Genomic DNA, 21823 nt, shown 5'->3' on the forward strand with positions numbered 1-21823 from the left:
CGGGCATCTGGGGAATATGCCCAGGGGAATACGGCCAATGGCAGGGAGGGGAGGGGCCCCACGCAGGTCACACAGAGACTCTGGCTGGGCCAGTAGCAGGATTGGGGTCTCCAGGCCCCCAGAGAGGTACCTGTCCCTCTCGTCACACTGCCACAGGCCAGAGCAGCCACCATGGGACCAGTAAGTGACCTTGTCTGATCTGAATGTACACCAGGGCCCACTACACTGCAGATGCTCAATAACTGTTCCTTAAATCCAATGGGAACGGGACACGCATCTGATGACTCAAAGCACCGCGTGGTGCAATAATGTGTGTGACATTGTCTTTCAGTTCCCGCGCCCAGGCTAAGTGCCAGGCACTGCACTCGGCTGTTTCCATTAACAATCGGGTCACCAAGCAGGGAATGGGTAAGGGGCGAGGCTGGGGCTCGAACCCAGGCTGCCACAGCTCAAGCCCCAGCTGTGGATGCCCAGAGGGGGTCTGTGAGGGCCGAGTTCATCTGTCAGGCCCTCACTCAGCAGGCTGGCTACCATGAGACCCGGCCAGCATGGGGCCGCAGGCCAGGGGGCCTGCCAGTACTACCCCGGTGCACACTGGCCAGTCAGGACCACCAGCAGCGCCCCCCTTGCCCAGGCCTCTAAAGACAGGGCTGAGGCTCAGAGATGCTCAGCAGCTTGGTGAGATCACACCAGTGGGGAGCAACTGGTTTGTCTCTTCAGACCTTCCCCCATGCACAATCTGTCCCCTCTACGCTTTCCTCTTACTTGCTGGTCCTTGGAAGGCTGGTGGCAGGGGAAGCATGTCCTGAGTGTCTAATTAAAACTGGGCATCCACAGTGTTGGTGCAGGGCCCAGGGAAAGCTGAGACATGCAGGACATTAGTTCAACACGCACACCACACTCCCACACCTTCTGCCAACCCTAGGCCTCCTGGGTACACACACCAACGTCCTCGGATCCCATCTGGCCTCTGAATTCAGGTGCACGGGGGGTCGCTTGCGCCCGGTCACACAGTCTGCATGTGGTGACGGGCCCCTGCCCTGCCTGGACAGGCCCAGAGGTGTGGCCCTCTGATGTCACTCAGTGCTGCGTGGGAGCCCAGCCCGGAGCCGCCACCCGCCTCCCCAGATAACAGTTCTTGGGTTTTAACCACAAAAATAGCTGCTTTTTGGTGACAGAAATAATACTACTCATTGCCACAAACCCAAACAGCACAGAGAACTCAAAAAAGAATTAAAATCCCCTGCTGAACTTCCACTCTGAGATGAGCCGCTGTTGAGCTCGGCGGCCACTCCAGCCGGCACCTGTGCGCTATGAACAAAATGCGATAGGTATGCACTCACACACGCAGACACACACCTAGGACATGCAACAGGATAGGACCCACGAGATGACATAGTGTAAGAACATCATCTTTCCAGGGGCAGAGCCGATCGATGCCTTGCCCTCGTGTCCCGGATGGGCGCTCTCCAAACCATAGCCTAAGCTACTGCGCAGACCTGCCCCGCTCGGCAGAAGGGGCTCAGTGTACACTCGGAAAAGTCGTAATGAGACATAATTCATATACCGTACCATTCACCTATTTAAAATGCACAATTTCACGATTTTTAGCGTAAAGTTGACCCCTAAACAACTCGGGAGTTAGAGGCACCAATCACCCCCAATGCAGCTGAAAATCCAAGTATAACTGGGACTCCCCAAAACCTCAGTGACAACTAGCCTCCCGTTGACCAGGGCCTTACTGATGACGGAAACTGTCAATTAGCATGTATTCTGTATGTTAAATGGATGATATCCTATTTCTCCCAACAAAGCCAGCCAGAGAGAAGAAAGTGCCATTGAGAAAATCATAAGGAAGGGGCGCCTGGGTGGCTCAGCGGTTGAGCGTCTGCCTTCGGCCCAGGTGATCCTGGAGTCCCCCCATCGAGTCCCACGTCGGGTCCCTGCATGGAGCCTGCTTCTCCCTCTGCCTATGTCTGTGCTTCTCTCTGTGTCTCTCATGAATAAATAAATAAAATCTTAAAAAAGAGAAAATCATAAGGAAAACACATTTATCGTACTGTATGTACATTTGCTAGAAATATCCATGTTATCAGTGGACCCAGGCAGCTCAAACCTGTGTTGTTTAAGAGCCATCTGTACTCGCAGAGGGGTGTGTCGACCACAATCAATTTTAGAACATTTTCATCATCCCCAGAAGAAACTCCTCACTCCCCGTCCCCCTCCTCTAGTCCCTGGCAACGATAATTTACTTTCTACTCTACAGATCTGCTCGTGCCGGACGTCTCATACATACGGAATCCCACAGTGGGCGGTCTTGTGTGTCTGGCTTTGGAGGAACGCAGAGCACTTCCATGCTTCATCCACGCCGTAGCGTGACCCCAGGCTTTGTCCTGTTCGGGTCCACTAATGTTCTATCACGTGGACATGCCCCATGTTCCGACCGTCAGGTGAAGGGCCCTGGGGTTGTTTCCACCTGCTGGCTATTACGGATGAGCTGCTATGACCATTCAGGTGCAGCCCCTTCTGTGTGGACCCAGGGGCCCGTGCCTCTCGGGCACCTCCCCAGGGGTGACCTGGGAATTGGCCATTTATCTGGTGACTCTGAGGTTAAGCCTTGGAGGACCTGCCAGACCTCTTCCTAAGTGGCTGAGCCATGGGTCCTTCCTGCCAGCAGAGGCGGGTGAGGGTCCAGAGTCTCCATCTCCACGTCTTTCTGACCTCAGCCTGGAGCAGGTGCGAGGCGGCCGCCCACGGCGGTCCTGATTCCCACGCGCGATGACCGGTAATGTTGAACACTTTCCAGGTGCTCGTCTGTTCTTGCGCAACAGCTTTGGAGAATCGTCTGTTCAGACCCTTGGTCCACGTACTGTGGTCATCCTCCGGATAGCTACAGAACGTCCTACACACGCGTCCCTCATCACATACGCGACCGGCAAACGCCATCTCCCACGCTGCCTGCTGCTTTTGTCTGTTTCGTGACGAGCTTTGCCGCATAAGAATGTTTAATTTTGATGACATCCAATTTATTTGTGTTTCCTTTCACTGTTGGTGTCCTTGGTGTCATGTCTAAGAAAGCACTCCTCAACCTGAGGGCACGGAGCTTTATTCCGACGGCTTCCTCTAAGAGTTCCATGAAGCCTTGTTTTTGCTTTTACTATAATTTTACAGAAGCGGAATCACACTATTTACTGCTATTTCTTCATCTGTGAATCGAGAATAGTGGTGCTTATTGCACCAGGTTTGTGCCACTTTTCACGGCTGCTGTTCGCCTTTTGCCATCAGCATCCCCGCCCACCGTCCGGCGAGGACATGTCGTACCCACTGCCTCCCACAGGGACGCTCCGCTGCAAACATGGACACCACGCTCCCGTGTCGCAGCTCTCGGGATCTGCTGGTCATATCGGAACAATCCTGCACACCCAGCAGGCCGGAGGGACGTGACCTGCCCCCCAGCCAGCAGATGCTCCAAGGCTGGGGAGTAGAGCCCCAAAAGGGACTGCATCTGGCCAGCTGGGGTGGGGGTGTAGTCACACTTTGGGGAAACAGTATCAAGTGTCTGCTATGCCCACTCATGACACCCTGGGAAGAGGAGCCTCAATCAACCCCGGGTTACAGGTAGGGTCCCTGAGGCCAGCAGGAGCAGTGAGGGGCCCCCACCCAAGGTGCAGTGAGGCCAGGCCGCAGGGACTGGCAGCTCGATGGTCGGCCTCCAGGCCATACTGCCGCAGCCTGGAGCTGCCCCTTCAGTGCAAACCCGAGTGTGAGGCGCTGATGGGGGGTAGGGATGAGGGGGTCCTGGTCCCCACTCTGGGGAGGGGTCTGTCCCAGCTGCCCACGGAGCACCGAGCCTCGTGCCAGGACGGAGGCCCTGTGAGGTGAGGAGCCTGCAGGAGGCCTCCCTGAACACCCCAGCTCTCAGAGGCTTGCCCGAGCACCCTGGCCTCCCTCTGCTCCTGGGGTGCAGGCTCCCTCCTGAACTCACTCCCCTTTCCTCAGTTGTCTTCCCGAGCTTCCCCCCACCCAGCTGCTCCTCCCATCACCCTCCCTGGCCGCCCCCTTGCCAGGTCTTGAGTTCGAGTAGGTTAGGAGATAACTATCATCTAAGCAGGTGACAGACCCGATTCTTCATCAGCCCCACAGCAATGAGGTTTTATGACAATCCCTTAAAGCAGGTCTCCCAGCCCAGGCTCGACCGACATTCTGGTTTGGACAAGTCCTTAGAGCGGGGACAGTCCTGTGCTGGCCGTCCCTGGCCTCCGCCCCGGGGGTGTCAGGAGTGCCCTTCCCCCAGGTGCCACAAACAAAACTGCCTCCAGACATTCCCATATATCCCCTGGGAAGCACAATCAGCCTTGGCTGACTGCAGCACCTTACAGGAGGAAAGAAGGAAGGTGAGGCAGGAGCAGAGGGGCCATGGGCCCAGTAACTCTGGCCCAGACTGTAGGGTCCCAGGGCCCCAGAGCCCACCTCTGTGTGATGTCAAACCAGAGTCTCCCTTCTCCCGAGTCTTAGCTCGTTCATCTGTAAAATGGGTCATTCCACAGGGCTGTCATCAGGACGCCATGAGACAAGCCCCCAGAAGCCTGGCAAACAGGTGGCGCTCACAAGTGCCGGCCCTCACCACATTCATAAACAGCAGAGCTCAACCAGACACCTCCCTTCGTGTCAGACCCCCAAAGCTTATTTGTGGGACCCAAGGCTGCTGGTTAGGAAAGCCAGCCGTCCCCTCCAGCCAGATGGTCTCAGCCTTCAGGGCAGTTTCCAGCTTTACCTGTCTCTCCTCCAGGCATCCCCATGGAGCATGGCCTCCTCACCAAGGACCGGCACCCACGGAGGCTGCGGGCGGCGGCTGAGCTGCAGGAGAGCCTCCTCGGCCGGCACGACTCCAGATGGACACACCAGAGGGTCACGTGGCAGCTGCCACCCTCATGCCCCAGGAAGGGCAGGGCCAACCCCTTCCCGGCACACTGAAATAGACTCCCACCAACCCCCAGAGATGCACCTGTTTCCCAGGCGTCCGGGAAAGGGACTTTGGAAAGACACGTGGTCGGGGTGGAGGGTTGGGGGGCGGGGTACATGCTGCCCTCATGTGCCAAATGCAGGCAGCACGAGCGAACCCACACGACCCTCCCCACGCCCCGGTGTCACATGCTGGGGGCTTCACAACCAACATCATGCTCGCCAGGTTCTGGAGGCCAGGACCTCCAAATCGAGATGTGCACAGGGCCACACACAGGAGGATCCTTCCCCACGTCCTCCCACTCCTGGTGCTCCCGGGCTTGTGGTCATCACAACCACCTCTGCCCCTCCTTGACAGGGTGTCTCCCTGTGTGTCCATGTGTCCTTCTCTCTCTCCTGTAAGGACACCTATCACTGGCTGCAGGGCCACCCTGATCCAGGATGACCTTATCTCCATCCCTATCTTAATCACAACTGCAAAGACCCTTTTTCTTTTTGTTTTAAAAGGTTTAATTTATTTTTTCATAAGAGACATAGAGGGAGAGGCAGAGACACAGGCAGAGGGAGAAGCAGGCTCCATGCAGGGAGCCCGATGTGAGACTCGATCCCAGGACTCCAGGATCACGCCCTGAGCCAAAGGCAGATGCTCAGCCACCCAGGTGTCCCAAGACTCTTCTTCCAAATAAGGTCACACACCAAGGTTCTGGGTGGACATGTTTTAACCCCCCACACAGCCCCAATGTGCCAGAGGGAAACTGAGGCTTGGGAAGGCTGTTGGCTGTGTAAGGTGGCATTGGGGCTCCACTGGGTCCAGCTGACCGCCTGGTCCCTGAGCCATGTCCTGCGTCCCTGGTGCCCCTCGGCTTTAAGGTCCCAGCTGTGTACACAGTGAGCATTGCTTGGACTCAGCATGTGGCTGCAGAGAGTGCACTGGTCTGTGCACACCGGGGCATGGGTAGCCAGCGCCAGATGCTGCTGTTGAGGGGCTTTGGGGCAACACCCAAAGCACAGCTCACGCCTCACACCACCCAGCTAGCGGCTCAGCTCGGGGCAGGCCCAGTGACCCCTCTGGAGGCACCCAGCAGAAAACATGTCATCCTACCAGCTCTGAAGAGTCAGGAGCAGGTGCTGGCAGCCAGAGTGGAGCTTTCCTCGCCTCATTGGACTGTCATGGGTCACAGGATGGTGTGACATGCCTACCTCGCCACCCAGTAAAGGGGGCTGGTGACACACTGACTGCTGCAGGAAGCCCCTGGGACTATCTGAAGCATCACTATCGAGGCCCATGGGACCCACAAATGGGTACAAATCATGCATCCCAGGCACAGAATTATATCCTCTTTTGCTTATAAATGAGAGGAGCTTCCCTGTTCATTTATACCGAGATCCATGCCCTGTGTCCCTGTGCCCAGTTCAGGGCATAAACCAAGATGGTGACATGACCTCAACTCCCCTCTGAGCACTCAGCAAGTCCCGTACACTGCTCCATACCCGAGGCAGGAGCCATCTTGTCCCCACTGTCCCTAAGAGGAAACTGAGGCAGAGACAAACGTGGGGTGCAGCCAGTTCTGTTAAACAAGAGCGGGTTGTGGCTTTGAGCCTGAGAGTCTGGCAGGGTTCTCTGTGTGTGACCAGCACCCTAGAGGGTGCCCAGGAGGAAGGGACTGGTGGACACGCAGAGGCCAAGGGGCAGGTAGCTACTGGACCTGGGATGGATACTCCAGGCAGGGGAGTAGCCTGAGTGAGACTGGGGAGGAGACGTTTGTGGAGGGTGAAGGACCCCCGCTCCATGAGCCTGGGGGTGCTCTGTGGGGTGGGAAGGCGTGCAAGCACCAGGACATCCTAGTCGCCCAAAAAGTGGACTCTCTCTGGGGACCAGTGGTAGGAAGAAGTGCATCAGGAGAGGGTGTGGGTAGCAGCTCTTCCCTTCCACAAGCAATGCCCACCCCACCCTGCAGGCAGCAAGAAGCTGGCCAGGGGGCGGGGTCCCATGAGCTCCAAAAGCTCAGAAGGACCCTCTCCCCTCCCCGATGAGGTGGAACCTAGGGCTCCTGGAGTGAAGACACAGTGGGAATGAACCTGCCCGCTGACTCCCCGCTGTGAGAGCGTCCAGTAGAGGCCAGCCCTCCCGGAGCCTCCCAGCCCAGGACCACCCTCCCCTAGGTCCACGCTCTCCCCACCAGGGCTCCCCAAGGCCTGACACCTGCAGTCTGTCTCAGCTGGAGGCCAGAACACCCATGTTTGGTGAGAGAGATCTGCCCTGATGCTGTGGGATGAGCCTCCCAGGAGAGAGGGGCTGCATCCCAGCAGGGGCTTCTCGGACTCTGGGACCCTTGGGCAGAAGTCGCAGTGCAGGCCTGGCTCAGGGTGCTCTTCTGGGCTCTGTCCTTCTCCAGGTGTCTGCCCAGCGCCCAGTCGCCTGGTCCCTGGCACCGACCACCCACAAAGCCCCAGCTTCCATGCACCTTGACCCCCCATCTGCAGCAGCTGCTGGGGTCCCTGGGAAGCTGCCCCTGGCTCATGGGGACACTAAGGGTGGAGACATCCCTTACCTACAGAGGCCCAGGGTTCAGAGACTCAAAGCTTCTTCCACAGCCTCAAGTGGTTCCTAGGGCCCAGGGGGGTAGGTGGGCCTGCACCCTGCCCCTTCCCTACTGCTCTGGAGTGGGCACGAGGGGCAGCACGACCAGCACCCATGGGAAGGACAGGCTGTGGATTCCCAGCTTTGTGAGGGATTCCCACCCCTTGGCCTGGGCCTCAGCCTTCAGCCTCCAAGGTCACCATTGTGGTCTGAAGGCCAGGGACCAGGACCCCCGCGGGCTTAATGCTAATTTGCAGTTTGCACATCCCGTCCTGGAGCTGTGACCTGCGGCAGCAGGGCTTTGGGGGGGGGGGGGCAATCCTTTCCCTTCCCCACATCCTGCAGGAGGAGCCCCTTTCTTTCTGAGAATGTGGGGTGAGCAGGTGAGGTTCCTGCACCATCTGGAAACTTCTGAGCAGATGCTCGGGAGAGCTGCAGGGAAGTGGAGCTGGTACCGTGAACACCCATGTGCTCAGGGCCAGGCTCTCCATCACTGGTCAGTGGCTTCCTAACTGTTCCCACATTGGCGCGCAGGAAGGGACCTGCCTGTTAGACAGTGGCCCCCCGGGGACAGGTGTACACACCTGCGGAAGGACTGGGTATTGAGCATCCTCAACCTCGCCAGAGTCTCTCAGGAACACAGTATCCTCCTGCCCCATAACTTTGTGTTTGTCCAGGTGGCTGGTTGTGGCCAATGACACTTAGGTGGAAGTGACCATGTGCCCCAAGGCACCTCACACATTTCCACCTGCCTCTCATGCTTCTGCCTTTGAACAAGGAGAACAGTCCTGGGCCAGCGTGCTGGTCCCAGGAGGAAGACTAGAGACGCAGTGGAGCCACCACACCCGGTCCAGCCTGATCAGCCGAGCCCCAGCCCCCAGCCCCACAGGCCCCGACTTATGTCTCTGCCCGCTGGGCTGTTTGTCCCACAACGTATCAGTTTCCCACAGCTGCTGTAACAAAATGCCACCAACTGGGTGGCTTACCACAGTACTGGAGGCCACGAGTGCAAAATCAGAGCCACCGGGCTGAAGCCAAGGTGTCCACAGGGCTGCCTCCTGCAGAGGCCGTGGGGAGAATCCATCCCCTGCCTCTTCCAGCTTCTGGGGGCGGCTGGCACTCCTTGGCTGTGGCCGCCTCACCCCCACCTCTGCCTCCGTGGTCACATGGCCTTGTTTTCTGTGTCTGCCCCTAACCTCCCTCCGCCTCCTCTTCTAAGAATGATTGTGATTGCATTCAGGGCTCAGGCGGGTAATCCAGGATGATCTCCCCATCACAACGTCCTTAACTTAATCCCATCTGCAAAAACCGTTTTTCAGATAAGGCCACGCTCTCGGGTCCCAGGGATGAGGACGTGGTGTGTTTTGGAGGGGTCGTTCTCCAGCCGCCGCATGCAGCAACAGTTTATACGGCATATAAATACAGAGCGATTTTTTTCACCAGACGATACCGGCTCTTCTTACTCACGACGTGCTCTGCTGTCTTTCCATTCAGCTCCACTTCTTATGTAAGCAACGCTGCTCTGACCCACTGAACTGATTTCATGCCCACAAATGGGTCGCCACCTGCAGTGTAGAAAGTTCTATCCCAACTTCCACACCTGCCAGGGTGGGGGACCCAAGAGAAACTGAGTGATTTAGAGGAAAGAGAAATGTGCCCTTTCTGTACAGCGAGGGTGGGCGGACTGGCAGGTGCCTAGAAGGACACACACACACACACACACACTCACACTCGAGGACATGGTCCCGGCCACCCTGCCTGGTAGACGGTCCTCCGCCTGCTGCCCACGCAGCAGCTGGAACCCCAGGAGCAGCGGGGCTCACTGGGGGGCTAGGGAAGGGGCTCTGACGGAAAGGAAGGGAGTGTGTGGTCCCAGGCGGCCCTGTCCTCTCCCCCGTGAGGATCCGCTGCTGCTCCCTCACCCTCCCCCTGGCACACCCCTGCCCCACATCCAAGCACCATCCTTCTCTCCCTGACAACCCCATGCTGCTTCCACCAATCATACTCTATTGTACATTCACTCACATCTTTACCTACGCTGCTAAAAGATGAGAAACAAATGAGATCAGAGCCTGGAACTCTCCGGTAGATGGTGCAGATTTTCAAGGTGACTTTAAAGCAAGGAAGACACCAACACCTTTTTAAGGGGCATAAAAACTTAGGTCTGCAGGGATCTGTGACATCATCCAGGCCCTGGGCAGGGATTCCTGAGGCCCGGCCGTGGCCTCTGCTGAGCACTCAGCCCCGTGTGCCAGCTGCGTGCTGGACGCCTCTGCCTGGAAGCCCCCCTGCAATTCATAGTGGGAAAAGAGAATGCTTCGCCCTTTGTATCTGCTCCCACCCACCACTACTCTCGCCTCTCCTTCTGCAACTCAGGCAGACCCAAGTTTGCCACCATTGCTCAGCCGCAGGGTGACCCTGGCCAAGAGCCCTAACCTCTCTGAGCCTCGACCTCTCTGAGCCTCAGTTTCCTCGTCTGTAAAATGTGGATGGCTGCCTATCAGGTTGCCTGGCGCCTAGCCTGGCTCACGGTGGCCCTTGGTCAACGACGTCTGTCTTTCCCACCCAGTGATGGCAGTGGTTTCCCACAGCTGCAGGACAAATGACCCCACACTGGAAGCTTAAACAGCAGAAAGCCCTGTGCTCACTGCTCTGAGGGCTGAGGCCCTGAATCAAAGTGGAAGTGGGCCGCGCTCTGTCTAGAATTCGAAGGGGAGACTCCTCCCCAGCCTCCTGCAGCCTCCGTGCTGCTGGCCATCAGCCCCCTCGGCGTAGGCCTGCAGGGCAGCCTGTGTCTGCATCTCTGCTCCAGTTGGGGTGCCTCTCAGAGTGGATCGGGACCTGCCCTGCTCCACTAGGACCCTGCTTCCAAGTACGGTCACATCACAGGGTCCCAGGTACCAGGGTTAGGACTGCAGCATATCTCTTTGGGGAATGTGTTCGACTCAGAACACTGGCGTTCTCGTTTTCAGCAAAACCACCATGGTCTCAGAGCAGCCAGCACAAAGCGTGGACACTCACTGCCGTGTGTCCCCCTGTACCACAGAGGGCATCCTTCTCTCTGCCCTAACTCCCCCCCCCCCCCCGCCGCATTTCTTTCCTGGTAGAGACCCTGCCCCGCCCTCATTGGTCCTCCCCTCCCTGCCAGACCTCCAGGACCCCCGGCATCGAGTGCCAACTCCGGGGGCTCACCTGGCCTCCCAGATGGAGACCAGGTTCTTGTTCCGGAGCTGGACACCAGCCTGTTTGGGGCCTCTTCAGCCACCACAGCTACTACCTTGCCTCCCTCTTCCTCTTTGCCCGGCTGCTGGCACTGCCCACCTGACTTGTTCATGAACGCTGGGCCCTCACCACAGGGTCTCAGGACCATCTGCAATGCACCCACCCTGAGAAAGCTCTCCCAGGCCTCCAAGGTGTCAGCCAGGAGCTGGCTGCTGTGGGAACCCCCGGATACCCCAGGGTCAGGCCAGGGGGCAGATGGATGTCCCATCCGTGCCACATAGCAACGAGTGCACCCACCCTGGCAGCAAAGGCTTGCTGGGCACTCAGTACCGTGTGAGGTCAAAGGACCTCTCCGAGGTGACACAGAAACTGAATTCTGAATTCTACTGGCTTCAGAACAAGACAGAAAAAGCTTCAGGGGGCTGGAGAGTGTCCAGCAGAGGAGTCAGCAGCTATGGGGACCCTGAGGCCAGGAGGAGCCCAGAGCAACAAAAGGCTGCAGAAGGTCCGAGGGACAGCCCTCCCTGTGGGGCAGGTACCCCGGTGGTCCCCAGAGCCCCCAGAGCCACCTGCAGGGCACAGCCGCCAGTGGGAAGGGTGGCCCGGAGCAAGGCGGAGGGACTCCCTTTCTTCCACCCCTGTTGCTGCACCCTGCAGCACCCTGCATGCCCCTCCCAGAGTACTCACCCTCCCCGGCTTCTGGGGAGGCCACCCTGCAATCATCTCAACAGAGATTCATCTCCCCGCCTGACCAAACGCAGCCCACACACCCATCCGCCTCCTGAGTCAATACAGACAGACAAGCAACCGATAGAAAAATAAGCAAAGGAGGGGACAGGAAATCCGCAGAAAGACAAGTTGCCCGGAAATGTAGAGAATGCTCTGGGCGTCCCAGTCCCCAGGGAGGAGCCCAAAGCAGGGAGGAGCCCCTTCCATCCGCCGGGCAAGTGTGAACAGACACTGTCCTGTGCTGGCCTGGGGGGACGGGGACAGGGGATGCATGTGCCCCTTTTGGCAAAGGTGGAACGTGGGCAGCCTCTGGGAGGAGCGGCTGGGCAGAAGACACCCCCGTTTAACAATCGCACTCCCGGACCATCTCATGGGTACACCTGCGCATGTGTGCAAAGGTGCACAGATGAGCATTCTCACCTCCCGGGGCTGCGCTCAGCCTGAGCCCCCTCGCCAGCCACCTGTTCCTCCCTCTCTGTGAGTCAGGACAGGGCCCCCACGCACCCCATTTGGCCAGCCCTGCACAGGGCAGAGAGTAGACCCACTCGGGGTTCAGTGAGCAAACAACCTAGCAGGAGGATGGACGCACACAGGCCATCGGGTGCTCTCCAGGAAAAGTGGTGACATGGGCCCCACACTGGGCAGGTCCTCCGCACAGCACCCAGCACCTCGCTGGCCTGTTTCTCATCTGTGCACCCAGGTCACACAGAGCACCCAGCTACAGGAGGGTCGGGAGACGGGTAAATGAAGAGCCACCTGTACTATGCTCTGCACTGGCCTGGTGCCTGGTCCCTGCTCACGGCAGGACCACAGGATGGTGCTGAGGCCACCACCACAGGGCTGCTGATGGGACCACTAAAATCCAGACTGCACACCCGTGTTCATTGCAGCCAAAGTGGGAGCAACCCCGGCGTCCAGCATCGGGTGAACGCATAAGCAAAGTGCAGCCTGTCCAGGCAATGGGATGTTGCTCAGCCCGAAAGAGGAAGTTGTGACATAGGCCACAACCCGGATGCCATGACCTGGATGAACCCTCCCCTCACACAGGGGACCCGAGGAGTCAAACCCACAGATGGAAGAAGATGGTGGGGACCTGGGGCCGCGGTAGGGGATGGGGAGTTAGTGCCTCACGGGGCCCCGTTCAGTCTGGGAAGATGACAAAAGTTGTGGGATGGAAGGCAGGGATGTTGGCACAGCACCACAAAGGCATTAATGCCCCGTTGCTGGACAATTAGAAATGGATAGGATGGTAAATTCGGTGTTGTGTATGTTTTGTCACAATGAAAACAAAAATGTGCCACTAGATGCTTTCCGCGCTGGGGCAGCAAAACTGCAAAGCACGAGGGAGGTGGGGCCCTGGCGGCGCCCAGTGTGGAGGGACCTCGCCAGCTGCCCACCATCCGGCCTACTCCGTGGGTCGGGGTCCCTCACCCACCCGAATCCCTGCGTCTCAGACAATGGGGCAGTCTGAGGGGGGCTCAGGCAAGGGTCACCCACTGAATCACGCTCACGGAGACAAAGGGAAATGGAGGAAGGAAAGGACGACACATTTTCCAGCTGAATTTCCAGCTGGAGGGCCTGAGCCGCGCACATCCCACACCATGCAACCTTCCCAAGTGTGGCGTGGTTCCCACCCCAGGCTGCCCTGCTCTCATGTGGATGCTTTCTGAGGTCCTGGGAGCTGTGGCCCTGGGTCACCACCCCCAACTCAGTTGGGCTCCCCTTTAGGGGCCAGCAGACACATGCTGGTTTTGAGGATTCTGAGGCAGAGGGGTGGGGGACACAATGGGGGCGCACAGGGGTGCACAGGGTGGCAGGAGTGAGTCCCTGGTTGAGGGAGGCAAACAGGAAGGGCACATATGTGCCCAGACCAGGGGACAAGCATGTGCATGAGCAGGAGGAGGGGTCAGGGAGGTCACCCATGGAACAGACACTGGCTGATGGTGGGGGGTAGGGCAGGTGCAGAGGAACCAGGCCCCCAAGGCAGTTATGGGGATGGGAGGAGGAGCCCCCAGGCCTGGGCACAGGCACTCACGAGGAGGTGATGGACGGACAGTGAGGTGGGGAGGCACCGGGTCTCAGCTCCTCGGCCAAGCCTGGGAGTCCGCCCCTTGATCCAGCAATCCCACTTCTGGATGGCGCCCAAAAGAAGCAAAAGCAAACAGGTATGTGCGCCCCCGTGTTCACAGCAGCACGAGTCACAGAGAGCCAAACAAGCCCAGTGTCCATCAACAGATGAACGGATAAGCACACCACGGTCCACCCAGTGGAATGTCACTCAGCCTCAAAGAGGAAGGACATTCCAGCACCTGCCTCGACCTGGGTGAGCCATGAGGACATCGCGCTCCGTGAAAGAAGGAGGCCACAACGACAAACACCGCGCGCTGCCACTTGCGTGAGGTCCCCAGAGCCGTGAGAGCCACAGAGGAGAGAGCAGAGTGCAGGCTGCCAGGGGCTGCGGGCGGGGTGGGTGGGGGATTATCTCACCGGGGCAGATGGAAAAGTTCTGGAGATGGATGGAGGTGGAGTTTTCACAGGAATGTGAATGTACGGAACACCAACGAACCATTTAACTCTAGTTAAAATGGCAGATTTTATGTTATGTATTTTTTACCAGAATTAAAAAAAAATCTTTAATCCAAAAAAAAAAAAACAGGACAGAAAACACTCTCTGCCAAGTGAAGGCAAGAGAGAATGTGGTCAAACAAAGCACAGAAAACCTGCTCAGGGCCGCCTCACGCAACGTCCAGGGCAGACTGACGGGGCGGTGTGCGGGGAGGAAAGCGTGGCGTGCCACCGAGGGTCCACGCAGAGGGAAGAGCCAGGAGAAAATACAGCAGTGGGGTCTGGGGTCATTCCCGGGCGCCGGGACCATAGAGGGTTCCTTTTTCGTCATCGATCGGCTTTTGCAAAAATGCATGCGCGTGTTGTTTGTGATACTATGACTGCTGCTGCTCCGACTCCCGGTGATAATAATCAATTGACTCTAAGAAACACAAGTGAGAGGGACACCCCCCAGAAGAGCTTGGGGCCCCTCCGGAAGGTCCTTCCTGGCCAGAGTGGCCCTCAGATGCTTGTGGGAGGCAGGAGAGAGCTGGAGATGGAGTTTTGCACAGACATAGGCTCCGGCCGGTCAGTGAGCTGGGGGTCAGGGAGCCTGCTGTGAGGACCTGGACACTTGAATCAGCGCAGACGGGGCCTGGGTGTGTGGAAGTCTCCTTTAAAGCCTCTTTTCTCATTGAAATTGTAGGGGACGCCCGGTACGGGGCAGACACTGTTCCTCTAAAGTGATTCAACCTGGCCTGGAGCTCAGCTGACCATGACCCCCGCCACCTTCAGCACCTTCTACACATCCCCCTGCTCCTGGGAGCCACCTGGGGGCGGGGACAGGCCGGGGCTGGGGACAGGCAGCCCTGCCTCACTCCAGCCATGGACCCTGGCTTCCCGCCTCCCTCTCTGACCCCCACCCCAGAACCGGGGGTATTTTGGAGGATTCTGGGAAAACTAATGGTATTGCAGAGACCCCAGAGCTGGGAAGAAACGGGAGCTGTCACCTTATGGAAGACATGCGGGGTCCCGCCGTCTGGGCCCCACACATGCCCTGCCATGAATTACCAGCCCCTCGTCCTCCCTCATGAGACCACAGCCACACGGGGTGGGGTTCAGAGCTTCCCTCGCAATCCATTTCCCTTCGCCAGGAGCTCGGGGGCACCCAGGGAAACGGCCTTTGCCAAACACTAATGCGATCCGGGTCTATTTGTTCAAGCAAAGTCAAGTAATCGATATCTGAATAATTCAGCCTCCATAGAGGACGCTTCAGGGAGGGCAGATTGGACGTGTTTACTATTCAGAGCAGATCCACTTGCAGGTTTGGGCACAGGAGACCTATTTGCGAGGGTGATTTGGGGTGCTAAGTAAAAGGACATTGTCAATCACATGCCAACGGCACTGGCTGGCCATGCCGTCTCTGGGGCTCCACGTCACACACCGGGGCCCCAACATTCCAAATGTCCAGCCTGAGCACTGAGCAGATCTGTCACCTTGGATAGAGAATGGACAAGTGTCTGAGCAAGAGCTCCTGCTCACCAGCTCCCGCAGGAAGTGACACAAACACCCCGGCACCTTCCACGGAGCTCCCCCCTCTGCAGCTCCTCCACGGCAGAGCTGGGGAGGGAGCCATGCTGGCGCGGGGGGCTGTGTCGCTTGCCAAAGCTGTCCTGTTGTCGCTGCCACGGTGGCCAGTGGCTGTCCCTACCTACCGCAAGCCACAGATCCCGGCTGCTAGAGGCACTCCTCTCCAAATTGCTGTGGCCCCCAGAGTCAGGCACGCTGTGGGAAATAAAAGCTTCTATTCCTGGCCTAACCCTCTCTTCCAGAACTGGGACAGCCAGGGCCGGGCTGTCGCCAGGGTCTGGGGACTGGCCTGAGACCTGTCTCTGGGTCTCTGGGTCTTGCTAGTCTCTGTGATTCCAAAGCCCCACCACCGTGCCTGTCCGCTTCCCCTGGCAGGACGGTGCCTCCAGGGGGCAGGGATCCCGGGGGCCCCTGTGGCTGCCCCATCAGCCCCCAGCTGGGTCAGGCACCAAGGCCCCAGCAGCCCAGGGCGAGCACCGTTGCCGTGGCAGTGGCTCTCCACCTCAGACACAACAGGCCCACGTCCCTGTCACCTGACCTCACGGATCGCACACTCCACCCCAGAACCTGAAGAGCCACAGATTCAACAACATGTGTAAAGCCTGAAAAGAGGCCACTTCTGCTATTCTTAGATGAGCTGACAATGACAGAAGGGCGGCAGTGGCCAAGCTGCAGTGCGAGTCCTGCCGCATGGGACAGAGGGGCCTAGGCTTCAAATCAGGGCCTCACCTGGACCCTGGCCTCTCCCCTGCGCAACGGAGGAAGGTGCTACTTCCCGCCCCAGGACAGCTCCACCTCTCCTGAGCAAGCTTCAAGGGGTCCCTGGGCCTCAGGGTAGGTCGGCCCCATGTGGCCCTTAAGGAACCCCAGTCTAGGGGCTCGTGGCAGGAGAGGAGGAAGGGACTGGGCCTCGGCACTCACTCCCACCTCCCTCTCTCACCCAGAGGGACCTGCAAGCTCTCCCTGACCCAGGCCACACCAGCTCTCGGGCTTTTACTCTCCTGCAAGGGTTGTGACACCAACAGTCCCCAAACCCAGCCTGGAATCATCGGCTGAATCACCAGCGTGCTCCCGGACCCCACCAGCCCTATCAGAACAGCCAGGAGTCCATACTTTGTAGAACCCGGTTCCCTATGCTCCCTCCCCTTCTCCTCTCATCCAGGACTCATCAGCTCCTCACAGGGTCACTGAGCACCAACTACAAACCAGATGCCACCCAAGGTGCAGGACAACCGTGGTGCCCGAGAGGCAGAAAGCGCCGTGGGGCTCTTGCTGCGTGCCCAGCACCTTACCCAGGGCCTGACCTGAGGCACAGACACTCCCTCCACTCTCTAGGGCTCCGTACCCGCTGCTGGACGCCCTTCTCCCACTGTTTTGTCTGGCTAACTCCTACTTGATTAATGGCACCTCTTTCAGGAAGCCTGCCAGAATTTCTCTTTCATGGCAGGTGCACTGACCACCTTCTCTCTGTCCCCAGAGCCTCCCTGAGAAGTGCCTTCTCATGGTGTGTTTTCAGCACGCACTGTCTGCCTTTCTCATCAGGCCTGGGCGAAGAACCGCGTCAGGGTTACCTCCAGCACCCGGCCAGCAGATTGACAGGCGCGAGTGAAACCACCACCTCTGCCCACCCACCTCCCCATGGACGCTGGGTGGGTTGGCTGGCTCCGTGTTAGGAGGTGTCACTATCCATGGGAGCCAGTGTGGGGCCCCACCTTTGGGGCCGAGGGAAGGGTCTTCTGTGAAGGGGGTGGCCTTCCTGATGTTGGTGCCCCCAGAGAGAGGCAGATCCTCACCGTGGGAGCCAGACGCTGGAAGGGGAGGTCCAGGGAGAAGCCCCTCTCCTTCCTGCTGGCCGGCACTGCGGCCGGGGCAGGGGGGCAGGCTGAGGCCAGGCTGTGCAAGCACCAGCCCGAATCCAGGACAAAGCCATGCTGAGATGCCCCGCTGGGCCTCAGGGGTACCACATGGAGCCAGGGGGGAGGGAGGCATCAAAGCCCAGAGCAGGGCATCAGAGGGGAAGCAGTTCCCAGGCCCTGGGGACAAGGGGCACAGGGGCCCTCAGGATCTCACCTTCCTATAAGATGTTACCATGCAAGAAGCCCACCTTGGAGGCTGTGGGTCATATTTTAAGTAAGAAAAACGACAATTTGTTCGTAAGACCCTTCCAGGATGCTTCCCGCACCTACACCACGTTCTGGGTAGTGACCGCAGCCGATGGAGCCCCCACCCAACCGTGAGATCAGCAGGAGCCCCTGCCCTCTGCAAGCTGAGGTGTGAAGGAGAGCCCCACACACAGAAACAACCTTGCATTGAGCTCCGAGAAGGGTCTCAGAGGGTCACAGAGGGTCACAGAGGGTCACAGAAGGCCTCAGCCGGAAGCTGACCCCCACCGAATGCAGATTACAGAAGGAGGGAGGTCATGGCTCAGCAGAAGCCCAGAATCTCGCAACAGAACGCCCCAGTTCCAACGTCCGCTCTGCTTGGTCAGCTGGGCACCCGAGGCAGCATCCTCCACCTCACCTGGCCTCCGCATCCCTGCCGGGAAAGGGCAGTTGTGACAACCACCCAGCAGGGTCCCCGGCGCTAAATGACCAATACTTGTCCAGTGCTGCTGGTGCCACCACTGCCATGCTCTTGCACGTGCCAGGCCCCTTTTCAGGAAGCAGAACGATTTGAAAAACTCAGGAGACATGCACCCCCCGGGGGGTTCGCCGAGATCCAGGCGGGGCCCATCTGAATGCCGCCTCCCCTGTTAGCAGCCATGTGACCTTGGGCACATCGGCCTCCCGAAGGGGAGCACCCCAAGTGCAGAATGGGAGCAACAGCCCCCCCCACCACACACACACAGGGATGCTCCAGGCTGGAGACGGAGCCCAGACAACTCTTCCACGGTGCCTGGCGCTACTAGATGCCCTGCAAATGGCAGACATCAATTTTTATTAGACGAATCAATGCCTCCCCGGAGCTCTGGTGCGGGCCGGTGGGGGTGGGGTTCCCAGGCTGCCAGCACACACCCAGGATATATTTAGCTCCCTGCTGCAGCGCGGGCTGGGTGCAGGCATTCCAGCCGAGGACGCGGAGTCCCAGTCGCCTCTAACTCCTCCCTGACCACCCTGGTATCTGCTCCAGCACCCAACTCCCGCTCGTTTGTAGCTGTAGCTACGTTATCTAAGAGTACACACATGCACACGTCGAGTTCCTGTGCTTCTAGCGTGTGGATGCCACCCACCGCCCTAGTTCCACCGTGAAAACGCGCCTCCCAAAATAGAGAATGCGGTCCCTGGAGCAGGAGCCGGTGCCGGGGAGCCAGGCAGCTGCTCTCTAGTCAAGCCTCCTCGAGCAAAATCCTGTCTCTGGCATATCTGTAAAGTGAATCAGCAGGAAAAAATAAAACAGCGCAGCATTAGGAGGAAAGACAAAAGTGCCCAGAACCCTATGGCATTTGGACGTATTTTCTTCTAGTGTGTTTTTTTCCTGTGTATTTTCTAGAAACGGTGTGTAAAATTCCATACCCCATATTCTTCATTCACCGCCAGCACCGACGCACGCGGCTCACTGATCCTTCAGGTCATCTCAATGGCTGCATACTCTGCCTTTATCAGCAGCTCTCAAAGTTGGTCTAGGGACCCCTAGATGTCCCCAAGACCCCATCAGGAGGTCGACAGGGTCAGAGCCATTTCCGTAATAAGATTGGGATGTGATTTCCCCTGTCCATTTCCACCTGCTCCTGAGAGGAAGGTTCTGCAGAGGCTGCGAGCGTGTGGCATCACCACTGATTGAACACAGGCCGGACATGAGCACCCAGCTGTTCTCTATTAGGCCGGACATTAATGTGATTTGCAAAACTGTGGAGAAATCCCACTCTGTTCACTAAAAATCCTCACATGTCAACACACAGAAGGCTATCAGCCAACAAATTAGCAAATATCTTAGAATTGTCTCTATTTTAATTTCTAACTGGGGACACATCAATAGATACAACACACTCGGAAGCTCTCCAGGGCCCCCAAGATTTTGGAGTCGAAGCCTTGGAGTCTGGGTGCTGCCGCTGTGGATGGATGGCGAGCTCTGTGTCCAGCATCCTGAGGCTGGGGGGCCGCACAGCAGACTGCGCCAGCCCCTCAGGGAACAATTTCTGTGTCTAAATCCGTGTCTGTGTTCCAGAGCCTTTTGCAGAAAGATTCCCAGGAGCAGCAGTTCTTCTGTCAAAGGGCATGAGTGTATTAAAGGCCCAAAGCATGTGCCTAATTGCTTCCGTGAAGCTAATACAAACTGATGCCCCGGTCAGCAGCCTGCGACAGGATCTAACTCACGGGGTCTGGGGTTTAAATTTAGCCAAGTTAAGAGTAACACTGGTTTCCTATGAGAAGCCATTCTTTCAACCCCTCAGCTAGGCTGGAGATGCCCTGGGAGAGGGAAAGGTGTGGGTCCCAGAAGCAGGCGCTCAAGAGGCTGCCTGTGGAATGCGGGTGGATGCCCTCCCATCACAGACGTGATCAGATTAAGAGTCTGGAGATGGGGAGCATCCTGGAGGATCTGGGCGGGCCCCGATGTCGTCCCAAGTGTCCCTGTGGGAAGGAGGCAGAGGGAGGCCTCACACAGAGCAGATGCCTGGGGGCGGGGGGATGGAGGAGGAAGGGATGCGGAGCCACAGAGGCTGGAAGAGGTAGGGGGGCATTCTCCCCAGAGGCCCCGGAGCAGGTGGCCCTCTGACACCTAGACTTCAGCCCAGTGACGCCAAGTCTGGCCCGCTGACCTCCACAAGGGGGAGAAAACATCGCTGATGCTCACAGGACCACAGTGTGTGTGCTTTGGCACAGTGGTCCTCCCAACGGGGCTGCGTCACCCTCCAGGGAGGGCGGCTGATTCCCTTCTACCCCAGCCCCATTTCCTGGCCCATGGCACCACCTGCTAGGGAAGCTTCTTGCGTTGGGCTGCAATGTGCCCCCTTAAAGGCCCCACCAGCCCCCACCTCACCCCGCTTCAGGCCTCCGGTGTAGATGCCACTGGGTATCTGAAGTCGTCTTAGCTCCTTCAAAGGCTGCAGGCTGTGCTGCTCTCACAAAGACACAGGTGGAGAAGGGATTGGGAGTGGCAGGAGATGGAGGCCAAGGAAGGATGGGGAGAGGCCGATTTGGAGGGAGGACAGAGCCTCATGGGGCAGCTCCAGGCCTGGCAGGGCTTCAGAGAGGCCTGCCTTGGCCACAGGGTCAAGTCTAGCAGGGCCCTAGAGGGCCGGCAGGGAAGAGCAATCAGGCCCTGAGTCCTGGGAGACCTGCCAAGGGTTCCGGAGGGGGCCTGTTCACTGTTGGCACTGCCATCCTTGTCCCTCTGCACCAGGAGCCCACGGCCACCCTGTACTGCACCCCACGCCCACGCTGCACCCCACTCCCTCTCTCATTAGACAGGCAGGGAGGTGTCTAGCAGGATGCTGGGCTCCTGGCATCTATATCGCGTTTCCTGACCCGCAGCACGCTGGGGTGTGTGCAAGGGAGCCGATGTGGGTAATTGTGCACCCCTGCTGCTACTCCCCGAGCACTTGGCCCGCTTCAGAGCTGGAGGTGAACCACTGATCAGAACCACTAGAGAAGGTGGGTCAGAGGAACTGAGGCCCCTCAGTGAATCTGGGCTTGACCAGAATAGCACGGGGGCTGCAGCAGGGCAGCCGGCACTGGCCATGGCCTCAAGCCCGTCACTCACATCCACGGCTGGTCACCCATGCTGACTCCCTCCCTTGCTGCGCACCCTGGCCCCTCCCATGCAGCCCCTCTGGGCAGTCTGCTGACCGGTGTTCGCCCTTATTGCCCACCCCCTGCCTTTGTGTTGAGCCTTCTGCCTCCCTGGTCAGTACTCATGTGCTGGTCTCAGGACTCAACTCTATGTCCTCTCCTCCAGGAAGCCTTCTCTGATGCCATGTGGAAGTGATTCCTCTCCTCCTGTCCATGTTCTGTCTCCTACCAGGTTCTGAAGACACATATTCCCTGTCTGGGTTACGACCTCCACAGGGAAGTGTCCTCAGCACCTTCCGTGTGTCCAGCACAGGGTTGTACACCTGGAAACATGTCTTACCCCTGTCATACCAGCTGCTGCTTCACGTGAGGCAGGTGGGTGGGTGAGCAGTGGATCAGGGACCCTGACAGGTGAATACTGCCTAAGATGTCTCATGGGAAAGAGGCCCAGACTGTCCCAGAGGCA

General features: G+C 58.3%; 1 protein-coding gene across 29 annotated transcripts in view; it reads right to left on the reverse strand.

Annotated features, from left to right (window-relative positions):
- The window catches only part of ABLIM2 (actin binding LIM protein family member 2), a 141677-nt gene that overhangs the window by 110633 nt on the left and 9221 nt on the right, over window positions 1–21823 (reverse strand). For 28 of the 29 annotated variants that reach the window (XM_041752303.1, XM_041752306.1, XM_041752302.1 and 25 more), the window contains exon 1: window positions 4775–4907. The exons of the other annotated variant lie outside the window; for it this stretch is intronic. In XM_041752303.1, coding sequence (XP_041608237.1) covers window positions 4775–4799 — 25 coding nt within the window. In that variant the 5' untranslated portion in view covers window positions 4800–4907. Of the gene's footprint in view, window positions 1–4774; window positions 4908–21823 lie in introns of those variants that run through there. 29 annotated transcript variants of the gene reach the window in all.

This window comes from Vulpes lagopus, chromosome 4, assembly GCF_018345385.1.
Source record: "Vulpes lagopus strain Blue_001 chromosome 4, ASM1834538v1, whole genome shotgun sequence".
NCBI lineage: Eukaryota > Metazoa > Chordata > Mammalia > Carnivora > Canidae > Vulpes > Vulpes lagopus.